This window comes from Etheostoma cragini, chromosome 14 (assembly GCF_013103735.1).
Source record: "Etheostoma cragini isolate CJK2018 chromosome 14, CSU_Ecrag_1.0, whole genome shotgun sequence".
NCBI lineage: Eukaryota > Metazoa > Chordata > Actinopteri > Perciformes > Percidae > Etheostoma > Etheostoma cragini.
Window position 1 is genome coordinate 18,158,685 of NC_048420.1, and position 17,949 is coordinate 18,176,633.

Genomic DNA, 17,949 nt, shown 5'->3' on the forward strand with positions numbered 1-17,949 from the left:
TTTGCTGTCTGGCCTAACATCCTCAGCACCAACCTTTATGTTCTTAAAACTGGATTAGAACTGAATGTCATTTAATATCTTACAACATTACTTATATGTTACAATACTTTATTTTCTTCATACAATTAAAGTGTCATTGTTTAGGTTGCTTTTGTCATACTTGCAACTGATTAGGTTCTAGACGGGCTCTCCTGTCCTTTTGTAACCTCTCTCTCACACAAACAATTGTCGGACATTTTGTGAATATTTTAACTGTTAACCGTTTCTGCTCCCAGATTGTGGCCGGAAAGCACAGAGAGAGACTGTGTTTTGCCTCCAGGGCCTAAGTTCATTCTTACTTTGGGGCTTAACCCCTTAACTTTACATAGCAGCTGGGAACAAAGACAAAAAACAAACAGGATATTGAGATGTTGCAGTGTCTATACAGGGGCAAATTGAAATATAGATTTTGAAAAATTAGACTTTTTTAGAATTTTTAAGACCCAGCAGAAACCCTCAGGGCTGTTCCTTAAGCAGCTAGCTCCGTTTATAACACAAGGATAGCCTTCCAGAACTCCCTGTTATTGGTCTGAAAGTCCAAATCATCACAAAAATGTTTTTACACTAAAAACAAACCAAACCATGGTTTAATTAGATCCAGACTAATAGTGTGCCCGACTCAGTCTAATGGACAGATTACTGGTTAGTGTAAACTTACTAGTTCATTACTTGATCTTTCCACTTCCACCATGGTGAATGCCCAAGTAGCCCCTGAGGTGTTTGTGGAGCAATAGTTGGGAACCATTTCTCTACAAGCACCATTTTCACATGCTAATAGGAAAAAAGAGTAGGTTGTGACTTTTATTTGCAAGGTCTCCAATGATACGTGGTCTCCTGGTAATGTAATAACAAACATTAGATGGTCTTAAGATCTCATTTTAACAAATGCACTAATGTACATCCCTGCTGCCAAAATCCTCTCCATGGTCCCGCAAAGAAACACCATGTCCGTTATTACTGAAGCCACTAGAGACTAAGAATGAGAAAATTAATAACACAAAACTCCATCGATCTCCTCCAGGCTATTCAAGCAGAGGTTGCACTACGCTGTTGGATCAGCACTGTACTGTAAATGTCGGCCAAGGTCCATGCATGTGCCCTCATGTACTGTAATGCATTCTATACTCTGTATGACAACTGTTCAAAGCTAAAGGGTTTCCACGTCCATCTCATTGTTACTTACTTTTTAGGCCTCACATATAGTTATTTTCTTCTCCCATGTGCTATATATTTCTTTTATTACCATTCAAACCTTTCACCATTGTTTTGTTTATTTGATCTAACTTAAGAGTTATCTGGTTTATATTGTCCCACAAACTCTTTGAAATCCTTTCCAATTGCATGGTAAATTATAAATCAAGACCATCGGAAAGAGGGAAGATAATTAAACTGGAAACACAAAGCAGATTACAGGGGATAAAATGAACATAGTCCATTTGAAAATAAACTGACAGCTTGTGGAAGGTATACACAGGTGACTTACACAGCAAACACAAGCAATGCAACTGCCAGGCTTAATAAAATCCAATTTACCGTCTAAACACAGCTTGGGTTCTGAAATGTTAACACCCTTAATGCAAATATGCATACATTTCTCCTTGATGACAAACAGATGAAACACCTGGCACAGTGCTAGAGAGACTAAACACATGTGTTGTTTGCAGATTTAGGTAAAGACTTCCTGTTGGAAAAAGGAAGAATAACAGCATGTCACTGAAGTCTCAAGACACCCTTGACAATATAGCGCATGCAAAGATGACGGGGGAGTTATTACTGAAGAGGAATGACATCTGGATCAGTGGCTCTGCCTCTTAGTTTTCAGGATGTTCAGTCAAGGCCAAAAAAGAACAAACTATTTGTCATAATCCTCCTGCGGAATCTTGTTTATTTTTTAATTTTTTAAACGGGTTGTTTTACTCATCGCACAGTTTTGTAATGTATGCTTGATGGATGTGGATGAGTGTCTTCTCGCCATTTCTGTGTGTTGACTCACAGTCTTGTGTTTAAAAGTGCCACCATTATCATCTTGCTTTTAATGGATATGGATTAGTGTATGCTACGGGACAAGTGTCTTTGTGCGCGCATTTGTCTCGTCTCACCATTTTGTACTCCTTCCACGTTCTCTGGAAGTCAACACTGCCGTCTTCTCTGCGCTGGATGACCGTCCATCCGCCACCAGCTGTTTCCATGTTGCAATACACCTATTCAATTGAAAAGAAAGAGCAAACAAGGGTGGGAAAACATATGTATGAAGAAAATGGAACAATGAGAGCACCCATAGGTCTTCAGAAGAAAGGAAACCAACAAGCTGATTAATTCCACCTTCAACATGACTCTCAGCGGCATTTAAAACAATGAAGGGTCATTTAGACAATTGTTGGGTTTACAGACACTCCCTTTTTCCAGCTTTTATTATGAATCATCTTTGGGAATGCAACGTATCTGTGTCCTTCTTAAACTTAATCAGTGTCTCCTTATCCCTCACTACCTCCCCAGAGATGTTCCTCATCAGGCGGCCTCGTTTCTGCAGGATCAAAGTAGAGGTCCCGGGCGTAATGTGGCCCTTAACCTTGGACCTCAGTGTGTGTAAGCTGATAATGCAGGGCCAGTGCTCTATCTGCAGTGTTGCTCTTTGTTTTGAGGAGAGCCCAGGATGGAGTGGAGAAGGTCTCTCACCTCAGTCAGCCCACACAGCTGAACACACATGAACATAGCCTGTGTATGATTAAGGAAGAACCCTTGACAGACTCGTTTTCCCAAAGACTAGCTCAATATTCATGGTAAACATCCACAAACCTACTTATGTACTTATTACAAATATAATGTGGGGCAACACAATGCGTATGTGAGAGCAACCAGTGACTCAGCAAGTGTTGGAATAACATGAACAAAAAAAAGACGTCACACCTTGAATCAGTGCTAACAATAGTAAGCCAGACTAGGATTCACTAGCCTCCAGTCAGATAGTGAAAGCTCCACCCAGAAGCTTGAAGCTCAGATGCTTCTTTTCACAAATACTTTCAAAAGCTGCTCCATTATCTTTTCAAGTATCTGCCCACATGAGGAATTCTAAGTAATGACAACCAAACTGTCGGCGCCTCCCCATGATACACGCCTTCCGTACTCGTGCAGTCTCTTTAATATTACAGTTTACTTGTTGGCTGTGAGAAAGTGTGGCTTCCCACCTTTTTGGTCTCCTGCGGGTTGATCTGGATGGTGTAGACTCCGTTTTTATGAAAGCCAGCCTGGTAGAGGTCGGCACAGTCGCGGAACTTCTTTTCTTCAAATGCAACCTTTGTGCTATTAGGCACAACTGTGGGTACAAAAGAAATTATGAAAACCGTGTTACCTGCACTACCTGATAATGTTGTAGTTTCTGTTCCTGTTTTTCTCCCATCTACATCACACATTTTCTGTTTATCTTTAATATTGGTATTTATATTATTTTATTACAAGTACTTACTTTTCAATATTTATGGTCTCAGGTTAATATAATTTAAATTATGCTACCGACTCTTGCTTCTTTGCTCTAATTACACATTCAACTTAATTTTTAACGTCACTTACACTGCAATATTGTTTCTCTTATCATGGCAACCGCACTTTAAAATTCCTTTTCTTTGACGGCATTTTACTTACTCAGTCTACCATATTTTCACTGTCTATTTCTTGCCTGTATTTCTTGCCTTGTATTTCTTTCGTGCTTACTTGTTTGTGTGTTATTGTTTTTTGCTGTTAATGAAAAATGCTGCTACTGTAACGACAAAATTTCCCCGTCGTGGGATGAATAAAGTATAATCTAATCTAATCTTACACAATGTGACGTTCTACAGAATACAATCAATTGTAAGTAAACCTACTTGCAGCCCACGAGCAACTAGGTATTGCGAATTGTTTTTGATTGACAGTTGAGAATCTGTAGCTGTTATATGTAAGGAATAGTTTGACATTTTGGGAAATATGTTCATTCCCTTTCTTGCTTATAGTAAGATGAGAAGATTGATACCACTCTGGTGGTGCTATCAAGCTAACTCTTTTACCAACATGTCAAACTATTCTTTTAGGCCATTATGTGAAACCTACACTACATTTTGTTGTTACATATTCCAGCTGCCAGAAACATGAGAGGACCAAAGCTTAGGTGTTAGTGCAACAATATTTTGCAATAAAAGAGGGGACCAAGTACACACTTACACCAGCTACAGACACAGGAATAGCACTGTAAAAACAGTCAATGCTATTAAAAACGTTTACCCTTCATGCAACCTTGCTTGTCAGACAAGTATGGTTTTATGAAATCACTAATTGCAAACACACCCTTCGCGGGTCAATTTATCATATTTCAAATCTGGACATCTTGGAGGAGAAAATATAAAAGGAGTTTGAGGCAGAAGCTGACCAGTGAGGTCTCACTGTGAGTATCTTGTAACGGCCAGATTAAATCTGAGGGCAACAAATTTATTAGCAAGAGAAAAGCAGTCTATCGACTGGATAATCTCCTGCTCCAGGAGAAAAGCCTCCGACTTTGACAGAGCAGCTGCATCCATTTCCATCTGTAGACAATTATGGCGGCACTATTTTGAAACCAAGCAAGAGGGTAAGGACAAAATACTACAAGCTATAAATTTCAAGTTCCTGTTATAACAAGTGGTTTATATTTACCTTCCGTGCCCTCGTTATATTGATGGAAATTCCTTCCGATTTTCCTTTTTTTCTTTCTTTCTTTCTCCTTACTTATGAGGGGTTCATCTCAATTTACACACCGTTGTTTTTATTATTGGAATTGTTGAGTCAAAGAAAATGTCAGGGAAAAGCGAAGTGTGTCAGCGATCTTTGGCCCTTGCTTTGATCCCCTCCCTCCCGAGTGGAGAACATCCTGGTGGAAGCAGGACGCTTATTTTGGTGTACTGTCTGAGCATTTTGACAAAGTATTGAGTGTCAGCGACAAGAATCTCCTGCTGTGACAGGTTGACAGACTTGGCCCTCGCACTCCGGACTCTAACACAACAAAGAGCGGTCCTGTCAGGCGGTAATTTACCCCAAGCAGGCAGACAGCGGGGAACATTTTAGAGGCCACGGAGATCGTTTTGGTATTCGATCTGAAACTGTGTGGACAATCATTTCCCATTCGTCTTTGAGATCTCCGTTTGGTGGAAGAAGACTTTCTGTAGAGGGACTTGATGTTCAAGTGTAGGAGCGGCTCCCTTGAACTGCTTGCTGCCCAGCTCTACAAATATTATTTATGTCCCAATATTTATTTACAGAAAAATATTTTGTGGTTCATTGGGGACTCATATTCAGTAGGGGGTTCATGTGAAAAGACCAGCAGGGCTTGGGTGTTTGCATAAATCAGTACCCGTGCCAAATGAGCCCAAATACTCAGGCTAAAGAGAGTGAGTAATAGAGCTAAATGGACTGCCACAGACATCACTGCTCCCATGTGACTATAATCAGTCTCTAAATGCCGCTGAGAGTTTAAGTGATTCCATACAAGATCCAATTAATTTCTCTGGTGTAGTCATGAAGGATGCAAATCTCTATAAAATAATACCGGTTCATTCCCACAGTATACTTTACAACAAACATGTGTAGTCCTTGTTTAATATTAAGGTTATTTTTGTTTAATAAAATAAATCTACTTTCTTATATGTCCAATGTACTGCTGATGCAATACATTTGGTAGTGATCATATGAAGGAAAGATCTTAGGTAATTATTGAAAAGTCAACACTAAGTTTGAAGGCAATAATGCTTCTTTGAAAACAGAATTTGGGAAAGGAAACCTTTTGCAGCAGATCTTCACTTTCACTATGAGGTCTAACTTTACACAGTACTGTAGCCCTACAGTTGTAATGGATTGATTTTGACCTGAATTGCCAGGTAAATGCAAATAATTAATTAACTATTAACCTACCACCTCTAATGATTGGAATTGGTATGTACTGTCTTGTTTAAGGGGCTTCATATGAAATACTGAAAAAACATCAGACTGGGATTGCATCCACACAGTTCTCACAGACCTTTTACCAATACATGAAATATCCATGTTATACCAATGGCCACATTCATTGACATGCACACATGGCCGGCAAGCAGAACAAAGAAGCTCGGAACACACACAGAGGTAGTGTGACTTCATTCTCTGCTCAGGACGCTATTGCTCCACTATCACGTTTATGCCCTTTAAATGGCTCTAAAACATACTGATCCATTCAACTGTTTTAACAAAACGTGTGCAAACGCAACATATAATAAAAAAGTCCAGTTCCCTCTGAGAAAATAAAAGGGTTGAGGAAGGTCACTAAGGTGACTCGCAATAACTGCACACTTTACAGGGTCTTAGCAACAATAAGTGTCAACTCATTCTGATAGTCATTGAAGCATAAAAGAAATCATGTGCAGCAGTCGAACATTTGGTCTGGATCGTAAAGCGAAGTACTTTAATTAAGTGGTTTAGGCATCACAACCTGCATCTTTTTTTATGTCATAAGTAATCCTAAAATAATTACATTTTCTTCAACTCCGAGTAAGCAGCTGTAAAAATGATGAATGCCATTCATTTAGCTGGGTAATAGAACACTGTAAAACAAAATCATATTTAGCAGCCTGACATTTTCGCAACGTGTTCCAAAGAGGAGTTAAATTACTGTTATTGTTAATAACGGTGTGTGGCTCATTGCGTCCTAATGAGGTTTGGGTAACAATTACAACATAAACAAGAGCTCCATTGCCGCATCAAACTACATCAAAAATATCTTCCCGGTCATCAGTTTGCACTGCAACAGTAAAAAAAAAACACTGGAAACCTTGATTTTGAGAAAAGCCATACATGGACAGCTGTTGAAAAAAGTAAAAGTTTTTGGAGATTTAATGTTCAGACCCTTTTCTAAGTTTCTGTCATCTTGCCCAAAACAAAGTCAAAGATGATTTGAGTCCTTGCTTTAAAGGAAATGGTCAGGCTCAGTTTTCAAAACAGTAACTAACGCAAGCAGACGCCATTCCATGGCATGAAACGCTAACCCTTTCCTCAAATTAAAACACTAATCCGTTTCTCAAACAAACAAAAGCCGTAACCTGAATTTGGAAAAAAAGACAGCTCTACTGCTTCTCTGTTTAAAATGCTGTTGACAAAAAAGGGGCAGTGCGTCAGATGATCAGTGAGATCTACCTACTCCACCTCCTTTTGGACAGGGTGTCCCTCAGGAGCTATAACAGTTTGACTTATTCAGGCTGGGGTGAAGAAAGCGGGGACCTCTGACCCGCACGCCCGCTTCAACCTTCAACACCAGCATGGGAGAGGAAAGGACCAACCACGGCGCAAAAGCGGCCACGTTCCATTTCAATCGCCTCCTATTAAGGCAGCTACCAATCATAGACAACAATACTGGCTGTGGTACCATGCTCTACTGAAAAAATAATGTAAGAAAAACACTTGAATCTTAATATGAAACTGATACATTGTGACCAGTCAGGTCAAAAGGGCCTTATAAGAGCTCTGGTAATTAAATGTAGACAGACACAAATCCAGAGTAAACAGATGGAGGAAGTGTAACCTGTGACCTTTATTGCATGGAACATTAAAATTACAAAAGGGAGAAGCATGATAAATAAAAAGCAAGTGCTAATCATGTGTAATAGTTATCCACTCATAGCTCCTACATCCCTTCATGCCCTTCTTGCTTCCCGTCTGTTGGGAAACCTCAAGAAGCCCTGTGGGGTCTTGAGGCGTCTCTGAAGGAAATCCACAAATGTAAATGAAGTTGCAACCAATCCCCCGACACAGACATTCATGTCAAATCTCCTGTGACCAATGGGATTTAAGGCCAATGTTAGGATCAAGTGGGTTCGGCATTTAAATGGCTGAGAAACGGGTAAATGAGTTCACCGAACAAGGGAGGTTGCATTGCTGTCAGGTCAAACGTAGGGCTAAAAGGGAAATCCCTTGTCTCATATTAACAGAAGGGAGAGACTAATAGGAATAAAATAAGCCTGTTACTTTCTAACCAGTCATGCTTTCAGTGAAGCCGTGTGCATAGACTTTATGATGTTAAAGCGTGAAAAGTGATTGTTGCCACATCAAAAAAGAAAGAAAAAAAAGAGCACCATGCCGATTTATGAGAGACACCAAACCTTTTTAACAGGAGCACACCGGGTTAAAATAAGAACCATGTTTTTTCATCCATGCTGCTCTCAGTGATGCAGGATTTAATAGCCAATGCATCCCTGTGTCTCTCAGTATGGGGTAAGGTTTATAGAACTGTTGTCATCATAATTTCATGAGGATTGTAAAATCAAAGATGTTGTAGCTGTAACATCTGACCCGAGGAAGTAAGCAATCCAAAACAAGTTGAGTGCTGCCTCATAGTTCCAACCTCAAACAGCAAGTCCACAAATTTTGCTTTGCATATTGTGGTCTGGCAAAGGGTCAATAGGCATTTTCTTGGGTTAGGGTCATCGCTAGTGGGGGTAGACAAAATGTGTCTCAGTATATAACCAATAAAGAGATGACAAGCGCTCTCCTGCACTGAAACATAAACATAAACCTTTCTTTGCCTGGTCGGACCAAGCAAGTGCATGGTATAGTTGATTTTGCTTCAGGGTTTCAAAGTGAAACAAGAGTCTACAGACATTCTAATGGCACTAACTGAAAAGTCAGGGGATCAAGAAAGTTCAAAATTTAAGTCATCCTAAGGGGAACATGAATATTTCTACAACATTTCCTAGGAATTTATCCAATAGTTGTTGAGATATTTCTGTCAAAACCAAAAATGTCAACCTCGTGGTGGTACAAGTGGTAAAACCGGAGGATCACCAAAGTCAAGAGAGTCCAACCTCTGGAAACCATGAATGTTTCTACAACATTTCATGGCAATCCATTCAATAGTTGTTGGGCAGAGCAACCGACAGACAGACCCTTCCTAGCTCTAAAAACATAGAGGTTATTTTGGAAATATCAAATTACAGTTAAACTATCCACTGCCATCTCACACAGAATAACTTTTAGGTCATGCTTTATGTCCATGTTGTCTTGATTTCTTCTTTTCACTAAGTTTAAAAAAACAACAACACAGCCTTGATGTTGTTACCATCATCTTAACCATTGCTGGAACTTCACTGATTGGTCCAGCTTTGAGCTGCTGGGCTCAATCAATTCTCAGTGGATTTTTATCAGACTTCTCAACTTGGTTAAACATTTCCTTACACTTCTAATAGGTTGTGACTTGAGATCTCCATGCTCAGCAACATACGAGTGCCAGAATGTGCTCCTCGGTACGTCAAGGCTAGGGTTTAAGACCATATTTACACTTTGAATTGTGGGTAAAGTTACAAAATTTCTCAGCATGTGAGGCTTTGATTCCAGTTAGCTTACCTCCATCTTTTGAGCAGAGGCTGAGCAGGTTGTGGACGGTATCCATCATCTCCTGCTGCTGTCTCTGCAGAGCTGTGCTGTTTCCTGTGGCACGGCTCAGCTGGGCTTCTAGCTCTCCGATAACACTGCTCTGCCTCCCCACCAGGACCTGAAGACTGCCCTTCTCCTGCTTCAGTGTCTCTAGCTCTTCATGGTGTCGCATCTCCATTTCTACCATCTTCTGCTCCATGAGGCTGAGGAACAAAATAAAAGGAAGAAATTACTCCTTTTACTTGAAAACTATTTTCCAGAGAGTGATGTGGTAATACAAATACAAGAAGTGTGCATAAGATAGAAATACAAATAATAATGTCTGTAGGTTTGGTTGCCATGCGTTTCCCACACAATATAAACGTACGATTCATGATGCACTTTGAAGACTCATTAGAGGTAAATAATTAAGCCATGTCAGTATGGTAGAACTACCACTGTACAATCAAATGCCTGAAAGATGATATAAGCTGACATCAAATTCATTAACTCATCATCTGTTTCCCTCTATTATGGAGTTGGTAAAGGAAAAAGTACAGATGACATGTACAAGATGGAATAATGTCATGATTGCTGTAGCTTAGGGGAATTGTCCTCAGACATCCATCTCTATAAGCCTCAAAGTCAGAATCACCAGAGATTACGCTTTCAAAAAGTGTCATTTTTTCCCCAAATTGATTGCATTGAGTCTCTACGGATACTGCAATGAGAGATGTGGACCAAACCCTTTTAAACACTACATCATCTAAGACAATCCCACAGCACCAATCACTGTAAAGAACAAGATTTGGAGACAGGAAATCCAAAAACCACATTTTAATTGCCCGATTTTGCAACAAATGCAGTGTTTCAACGTTGAAAGCATTTTCAGAATATCACAGAAAATACAACCATCCTATTATGCTGTTGTATATACAACTAGATATTGTTTTGGAAAAAGGACAAACTATGTGGTAGTCAACGAGAGCTTGTAAAATGCTTTTGATTTGTTTATGCAATCCTGCAGAGAAAAGCAGCATAGACCTGCTTGTTGTTTGTCCATGTCCATGTTTCTCTCTTTTCTGCAGTATGGATAGTATCTGGTGTGTGGTTTTGTTTGCTTCAAGTGTTGTCTGTTTACCTGTTCTTTTCATGCAGCTTGCTGATCTCATTGGTCTGGACCATTAAGTCTTTCTCCAACTTGTTAGTGGAAAGTGAATTTTCCAGCAGCTGGATCTCAAGCCTGGATGTCTGATTCAGAACCTGCCATGATTAGAATAACAGATACATAATACAAAAATAATAAAGATGATATTATGCCTGTATAATAGGGCTGAACAATTTGGGAAAAAAATCTCATTGCAATATTTCAGCCAGCTATTGCAATTAAGATTCAATTTGTGATTACATTTTTTTAGCTAAATATTGCACCTCCTTTAAAATTCACTGAAAATAGAACATTTCTTTAAACAAGCCGTGTTATGTCACATTATTCCAGCATGTATATTATGAAAAAAACTGTAAATATAATGAAAAGAGGAATACAAAATGTTTAACCGAATGTTACACCAAATATTCAACTTAATAATTGACATTAGCTTTATTGTGGTCTTAACGATTAGCTAATCACATTTTTTTAAATCGTGACTGATTTGGAAAGAATTACCTTTCCAATTATTATTATTATTATAAATCGTTCAGGGCTTATGTATACATACTATGTTAGCTAATTCTGTATAATGCACCACATCCTGAAGGCTTTCTAGACACTGAAGTTCAAAATACACTGCACATTCAAGGCACATAAAAACCACCAACTTTGTTTTCATTTCGTCAAGTGTTCACACAAAACATGGTAATACTTAGTATATCCTTTTTTTCTCCTTTGCAAACAGTTATCTTGTTAGTGCTTTAGCAACAATGCCCCGCCGCTAACTTAACAACGTTCCATCGCCTCGTCAAATTACTCCATATAAACACTAAGAGGAACCTGAGCCAAATAAGTCATGGATAGGCATTTATATAGCATCAGTATTTTCTTTGGCCAGTGCGCTGTAACCTTTTTGGGGCTGTTGAACATGGAATAGTTGAGTTAATGGAGCATAGGGTGGATCCTCTCACTGTCAGAGTGTGTGTGCAATAAAAAGACTTGGAATGGGAGACATCTAGAATGTTTGAGAGCATTAGCTAAGTGTTTTTTAGGCATTACCTGTGTCTCAACGTCAGTTAGCTTGCGCGTCTGTTCAGCCGTCTGAGAAAGAAGGTTGGTGCCCATTTCCAACATGGCTGCTGTGTGGTTGTGGACGGCGTTCTGCTGCAGTTGAGCCATCTCTGTCTTCATGCTCTCTTTGATGTAGTTCTCAATCTGCACCAAAAAAAAAGTTGCAAAAATAGGACAAGAGATTACAGACATACAGAACACAGCACGTTTTACAGTATACTTGCAGGTTGGCCCAATTAATGTATAAATGTAGAAAGAATTTTGCAAACAGAATCTCAGATCCATTGAAACACAATTTCTCAATTTGCCTTTAGATTAATGTCATAAAGACATTGTGACTCAGCTGCCACATTAAAATCTGATGCACAAAAGTCACTGACATTACTGGTCCCACTGGTCCCCGTTGGCCTAGGACACAATGTTAAACAGATTTCCAACTCCTTGCCTGTAATCACAGTACAGTGGTAAAAATATGTTTTACAACTCACATCAGGCAGCTTTCAACACTAAGAAATATATGAGCTGGGTACATTGATGTAATATCATCCTGGAAGCTTTGTTTTGTCTCCACTTGTCCTACTCTTATCTCTAACATACTCACATTCACAGGATGCCATATAATGTATCTTGATCAAGATACAATCAAAATCAACATTCCTTTGGTTGCATACTAGAAAGATTATTATGTACATCTGAAGTAATGCACGAACATATTTCTTCCTTCATTTGAGTAGCACTCATGTATAGAATAGGTTTATTGTCTATATGCACAGTCCGACGTAGGTGGTTAGCCTGTGATTGAAGAGGCAGAGATGAAAAGATATTTACTGAAGCTTGTCTAGAAAGGACTCTTTTATGCTTATCTCCTAAAGCAACCAAATACAAGATGTTGCATATTATTCTTCATTTACATTAACTATGAGGACCATCTGTGTAATGTGCTTGGATTCCTTACTTTATTTTCCTTCCGGTAAATTGTTTCACTAAAGGAGTGTTTTGTTTTGTTTTTCTGAGGCTCAGGTAGATACGTTTAGGTAATCCTACAAACTCTGTACTTTCTTGGACTTTGTATCCTTATGTCTTATTTGTACAGTGTTTTACATAATTTAGTTCCCTTGGTTATTGACTTATTGGATATCGAAGGGCTAGTCTGTATATGATTCATTCTGTTTTATAAATACATTTGAATTGATTGGATTTAAATTTTCCAAATTAAACTGTTCACACACTAAGAAAAGAGTCTGTGGAGGAAAATGCTTCATTGCAAGTTATGAGACCCTTCTACAGAAATCAGCTGGTCACAGTACGTAGTCTCAATTCGTCTTTTCATCTGTCACTAGGTACATAACCATTACACCATCGTGTTAGTCCTGAAGTCCGGTGATTTACCCCCACTGACAGCAGTCCAGTGGTTCCCGACCTTTCTGTACTGAGGTACCCCCACAGCTCTGTCAGAGGAACTCACATACCCCTTCATCAATTCCCAATGGATGTTCCAAATGTTTAACACTATATAAAAGTGGATATAGTATATACTATATATATTTTTTATACAATTGAACCGTCAACATGGAAGGTGGTTTGGTCAGCATTCATACTACTACTCGCCTACTTTTAGCTACCTGTTTAAACTTCTGTGCTTGCTTGCTAACTAGTTTTCATACACTTTTTTTTTAACTGCAACATGTAGTGTTAAGACTGACTAGTATTATTTTAATCAAACCATAATTTCTATTTATTTTTTCTGATTAGTGGAGTTGCTCTACAATCATTCCATGTACCCCTTGGCAACTGTGGAAGTACCCCAAGGTACAAGCACCTCTCGTTGAGAAACATTAACTCAAAGGGACCTGTATGTATTCCTATGAAAGCAAGCAAACAAAAAAACAAATAAATATCAGATAAACAAATAGACAAAATAATTCCCACTAGCTGGCCTTTTATGCTTGCCATGGATTTAAGGGAATTTACTAAAGACAGTTGAAGCTTAGTACAATCTCCAGTTGTTCAGGGCTTCCCATTATGGGCCCAATCTTGCTAACTGTATGTTGGGAGTGCCTCCAAATTATATTTGATCTAATGGTTAGATCAGTGAATTAATAAGTTGACAAGGTTGACTGAATAAAGTTCATAGTGTATGTATTGTTTTTGGACCGTGTTGGCAAGCACAAAGTTTCTAAAACTAACAGAGCACTCGATATCACAGCATCTGCTGGTGCAATAAAATCTTGATTCATTTTTATACTATAGACATTTCTAGTAAAACATTTACTTGCAGAAAAAGAACAGCCATTTTCCTGCTTTTATAAAGAATAGATGGATAGCAGCCAACCAACTGATCCCAGGTTGACAGATAAAACAGTCAGAACAGAGATGGATCTATTTGCTCATCTACAGAAACAGCTAGCTCTCAGTCATTTGAATACGTCTGCCAAGTTGAATAAGCTTTCAATGTAATATCCTCTGTTGGCAACAATATTATATATCGGCCAGATTTCAGGCATGATAACGCTTCCCCTAACTGTGAACTACACAAGGCTGATATAAGTGTCACTTTCCACATAACCTCCAATAGTCTGGCCTGAGGAATTGGAAAGAAAACAGTGAGTCTGGAATCCACAAATCTCAAAACATGATGGATTACTTTGCCTGATAATGAACCAGAGAATATGACTTTGGAAATGTTTTTTCTAATCCATCTAAAAATGTAAAGTATCCAAACCGTGTTGATGGTGTAGGTTGTTTATATGTCCTTTTAGACCAATGTTTAAAACTTCAATTTAAACCTTATTGCTTACAAGAGCATCTTTGCACTTCTGTTTACTGTGCACGTCACCTTGAGAGAAAAGGTAAGAGATATATGGCTGACGGAAACTTACGCGCCGCAATCACTTCATGGTTTGTGGCCTAGGGCATGTGGCTGACTTATGGCTGGGATCTGGTGGGGGTCATAAATGGAAAGTACCAAAGAGAAATAAGATTACGCAAACACGCCCAATCATCTAAAATCACCACTCAGGAAACCGTAAAATGGCTCTATGTGGGTGTTGGGTTATTTAGATGGTTTCTAACCTTGGCTCCAGTTAAATGTTGTGCTTTTTCAGTCAGTGAATAGCAATAGTAACAATTGTCAGGAAAGAAAGCAAATAGGATTTTTTTTGGTCAAAACTGAAACGCAAATTTGGGTCAGTTGGGAATAGGGTTAGAATGGTGAAAAAATATGAGTGCATGATGAGAATGCAATGGTTGTGGTGCTTTTGTAAGACACAGGGTTCTTATGCCAATTACGGATTTTCTCCAGGATCTATTTTAACTAAATAATGTTTCATTGGTGTTAAAACAGGAACTAATTCATGGTGCTGGTATGTCGGTCTACACATTTTCATTAAGAGATAGAGTCAAAAAGCTTGTAATTTTGTCAATTACCCAAGAATGTCGAAAATGGGAATATGACGAGAAACAGGTTGCAGACCAGTAAACATGGTTTACGGTTTGGTAATTCTCTAGGTGGAGCCCACAAACTCACGGTTAAACTAAAAAATAAAAAAGGGGGTCACCCAGAACCGTACAGTCACGTGTAACAAAACTAAGTGGAATATCCTCCACAAGATTCAAACAATGAAGAAAACTCAAGCTTTCAGATATAAAGGGGTCACATTTTTTTTAAACTGCATCTTTAAAGATTATGTAACTTCTGCTATAAATAAGCCAGTGAGGATGAAGTGAAAAGCATATATGATATGATGCTCAATACTGTAATGTAACAGCACCACAAGTGAAGAAGAGTCATAAAGTTATGCAACAATATTTACCTTAAGTTTGCCAAAATTTTCCACCATAAGGTCAAATAAGACAAAATAAGGTAGTTGCTGCATACCCCCTGTGTATTAAGAGGAATGGCTTGTTGTATTGCTTACAAATTCAATATTTCCTTTGTAAAAACATTTTGTTCTTCTTTCAGAAGTCTGACTTTGAAATTTAAAGTCAAAAACTAAATACTTTTGTAAATTACCCTCTGTGTGCGTACATTTCACACTTTGGAAATTGAAGGACATTAAAATAAACTCCACAGGCTCTGCTTTTAGAAACAACTAAATCTAGCCTTTGGTTTCACAAAACCACTGTTTGCTAAGTGAGAGTCACATGAACACAAGTTTATTTTTCCCTAAGTGCTATTTTACACCAAGGCACTGAGGTTTTAAGTTGGTGTGTTTGGCTCAATCTGGCTTCATGTGAACTGCCTCGGACTTTAGTAATGATGCTGCCCGACATCAAAACAACAGCACTCCATTAGTAACTCAACTGCACCCTCCCAATGCAGCATACTGCATGTACATACTGGTCCGTTAAACTTTTAAAAGTTACAATTGAATGCAATCACTGAATAAGGTGCTTTGGGCCGTCTGGACCATAATTGACAGGCTGTACAACATAAAGCATGTAGCAGCATAGAGACTGTTCATCATACAGAGAGACATTTGTTCACAGGCAAAAAAAGCACACAATCCGTCGTCTGAGATCCCCACCATACATTCATATTCTGTACATTGTCATGGTAGAGCTAACTTCCCATTGCTTGAGAGCCAAGAACACGATAAGCCCTCAAGATGATACTCCCTGCTATCACTGTTACAGATTACTGCAAATGTTTACCACTTTACTGACATTTAGTCATTCTAAAAGGGGGTCTTGATCTTTTTCTAAACAGCAGCAGGGGGTGGTGCTGAGAGACACGGTGAGAGTTAGAAATCAGTGAGTCTGGAATGTATAAAACGCTTACTACTAGAGCTCTGTCACATCTCTGCTTATCTGCTGGCGGTCTGGTTTCTGGGATGCATCCCTTACGCTCAGACCTGGATTCATTTCAAACTACTTTAATGGAGTAGAGCATAGGGGGCTGTTACCCACTGTCCCCCATCCCCCAAAATCAGCACCTCCTGGTGTGTAACAACCAACTTGGAACGTACACCAGCGGAACACACTCAAGCCTTCTTATCGCCAACAGACAATGAAAGGTACATTTGACACCCCTCTTTTAAACCTGTGTCTATAATTCACTCTGGTAGGGCTTAAGGAGGTGTTATCCTGACTCACTGCCCTGTCTCTCTTCAGTATTTTATAATATAGATATGGGCAACCTCTGTACGTATTTTTGAAAGCTGTCTTACTTAGTCACTGGCCTGCTTGTTTTTAAATCCACCTTGAAGCCGTTTTAAAACTCTGTCAAGATTAGGTGAGTAACAACTCAGGCTGAACTCAGTTGGCCTCTGTGACCTTCGCCCCCGTGGTCAACATCCAGGCCTTTACTCAATTGCTGCCACATTTCTTTTTTGTCTCACAGAATGTCAATAGAAAGGGCAGACAGACAGACTTAACTCTGAAATGGGTATTCGAACCAGTCGCACAACAAATCCCCCCAAAAACAATTTTCTAATTATAGATTGGCTATCGTTACTCCAGGCTTGAATGAAGCGGTGTGCATGGATCAGCCTTTCCAAAACCAGTATTAAGGGTGTGTTTTTCTAGTCTTTTAGCACAAAATCATGTATGTAGCCATCAAGAGCGTTCAAGTACATTTAAGGCCTAGATTATTGTCAGTTGAAAACAGTAAAAAGTCAGGGGCCCTCATTTATCAGTCTAACGTAGAAACCAGCGCAGAAATCGTCTTACGACAGGCTTCACGCGGGATTCATGAAACGTTCGTATCACACCAATCAGAGCGTAAGAATGAACCTACATTGAAAAATGCAGTGGCTGGAAACAATCGTAATTTAAATATCACGCCCCACTAAAGTATCGGTTTTGAGGCCTCGCCCCTACTATTTACAAGATGGCCAGATGTAATTTGGCTAAGAAGCGGCTCTTTTTAGAGGTGGAGATTAAAACCCTGACATCTCAGTTTAATTTGCACTAACGTGTGTCCTATTTGGCAGCCTTTAAACTGGTATTGGGGTGTAGGAAAAATGCGGAATTGAAAGAGATCACTGACGCAGTCAACAATGTTGCTGTATTAAATCGGATTCCAGCTGAAATTTATTTAATTTATACATCCGTGACATATGCATACTCCTAATAGTAATATACATATTTTACTATTAATACTCATAATATATATGTATATATATTATACATGTAGGGCCAAGATATTGCAATATAAGCCAATATTGCAATCTCTTGGGCCTAAATGTAGGTGTACCTATATTTAAATAAACAAACAATAGCAGAGTTTAAGAAGTTTTTATTTTACTTGTGTTTTTTTGTGAGTCAGAGCCAGGCCACAGCTGTGGAGGAGCACATGTGTCCACCGCCTC

The 17,949-nt window shown here is 39.0% G+C and overlaps 1 protein-coding gene across 3 annotated transcripts in view; it reads right to left on the bottom strand.

Moving 5' to 3' along the window:
- angpt1 (angiopoietin 1) overlaps positions 1-17,949 on the bottom strand; it is a 57,902-nt gene that overhangs the window by 18,326 nt on the left and 21,627 nt on the right. For all 3 annotated transcript variants that reach the window (XM_034892075.1, XM_034892074.1, XM_034892076.1), the window contains 5 exons: positions 11,627-11,782; positions 10,559-10,680; positions 9,409-9,641; positions 3,225-3,352; positions 2,139-2,240 (listed from right to left, as the gene is read on the bottom strand). In XM_034892075.1, coding sequence (XP_034747966.1) covers positions 2,139-2,240; positions 3,225-3,352; positions 9,409-9,641; positions 10,559-10,680; positions 11,627-11,758 — 717 coding nt within the window. In that variant the 5' untranslated portion in view covers positions 11,759-11,782. The remainder of the gene's footprint in view (positions 1-2,138; positions 2,241-3,224; positions 3,353-9,408; positions 9,642-10,558; positions 10,681-11,626; positions 11,783-17,949) is intronic.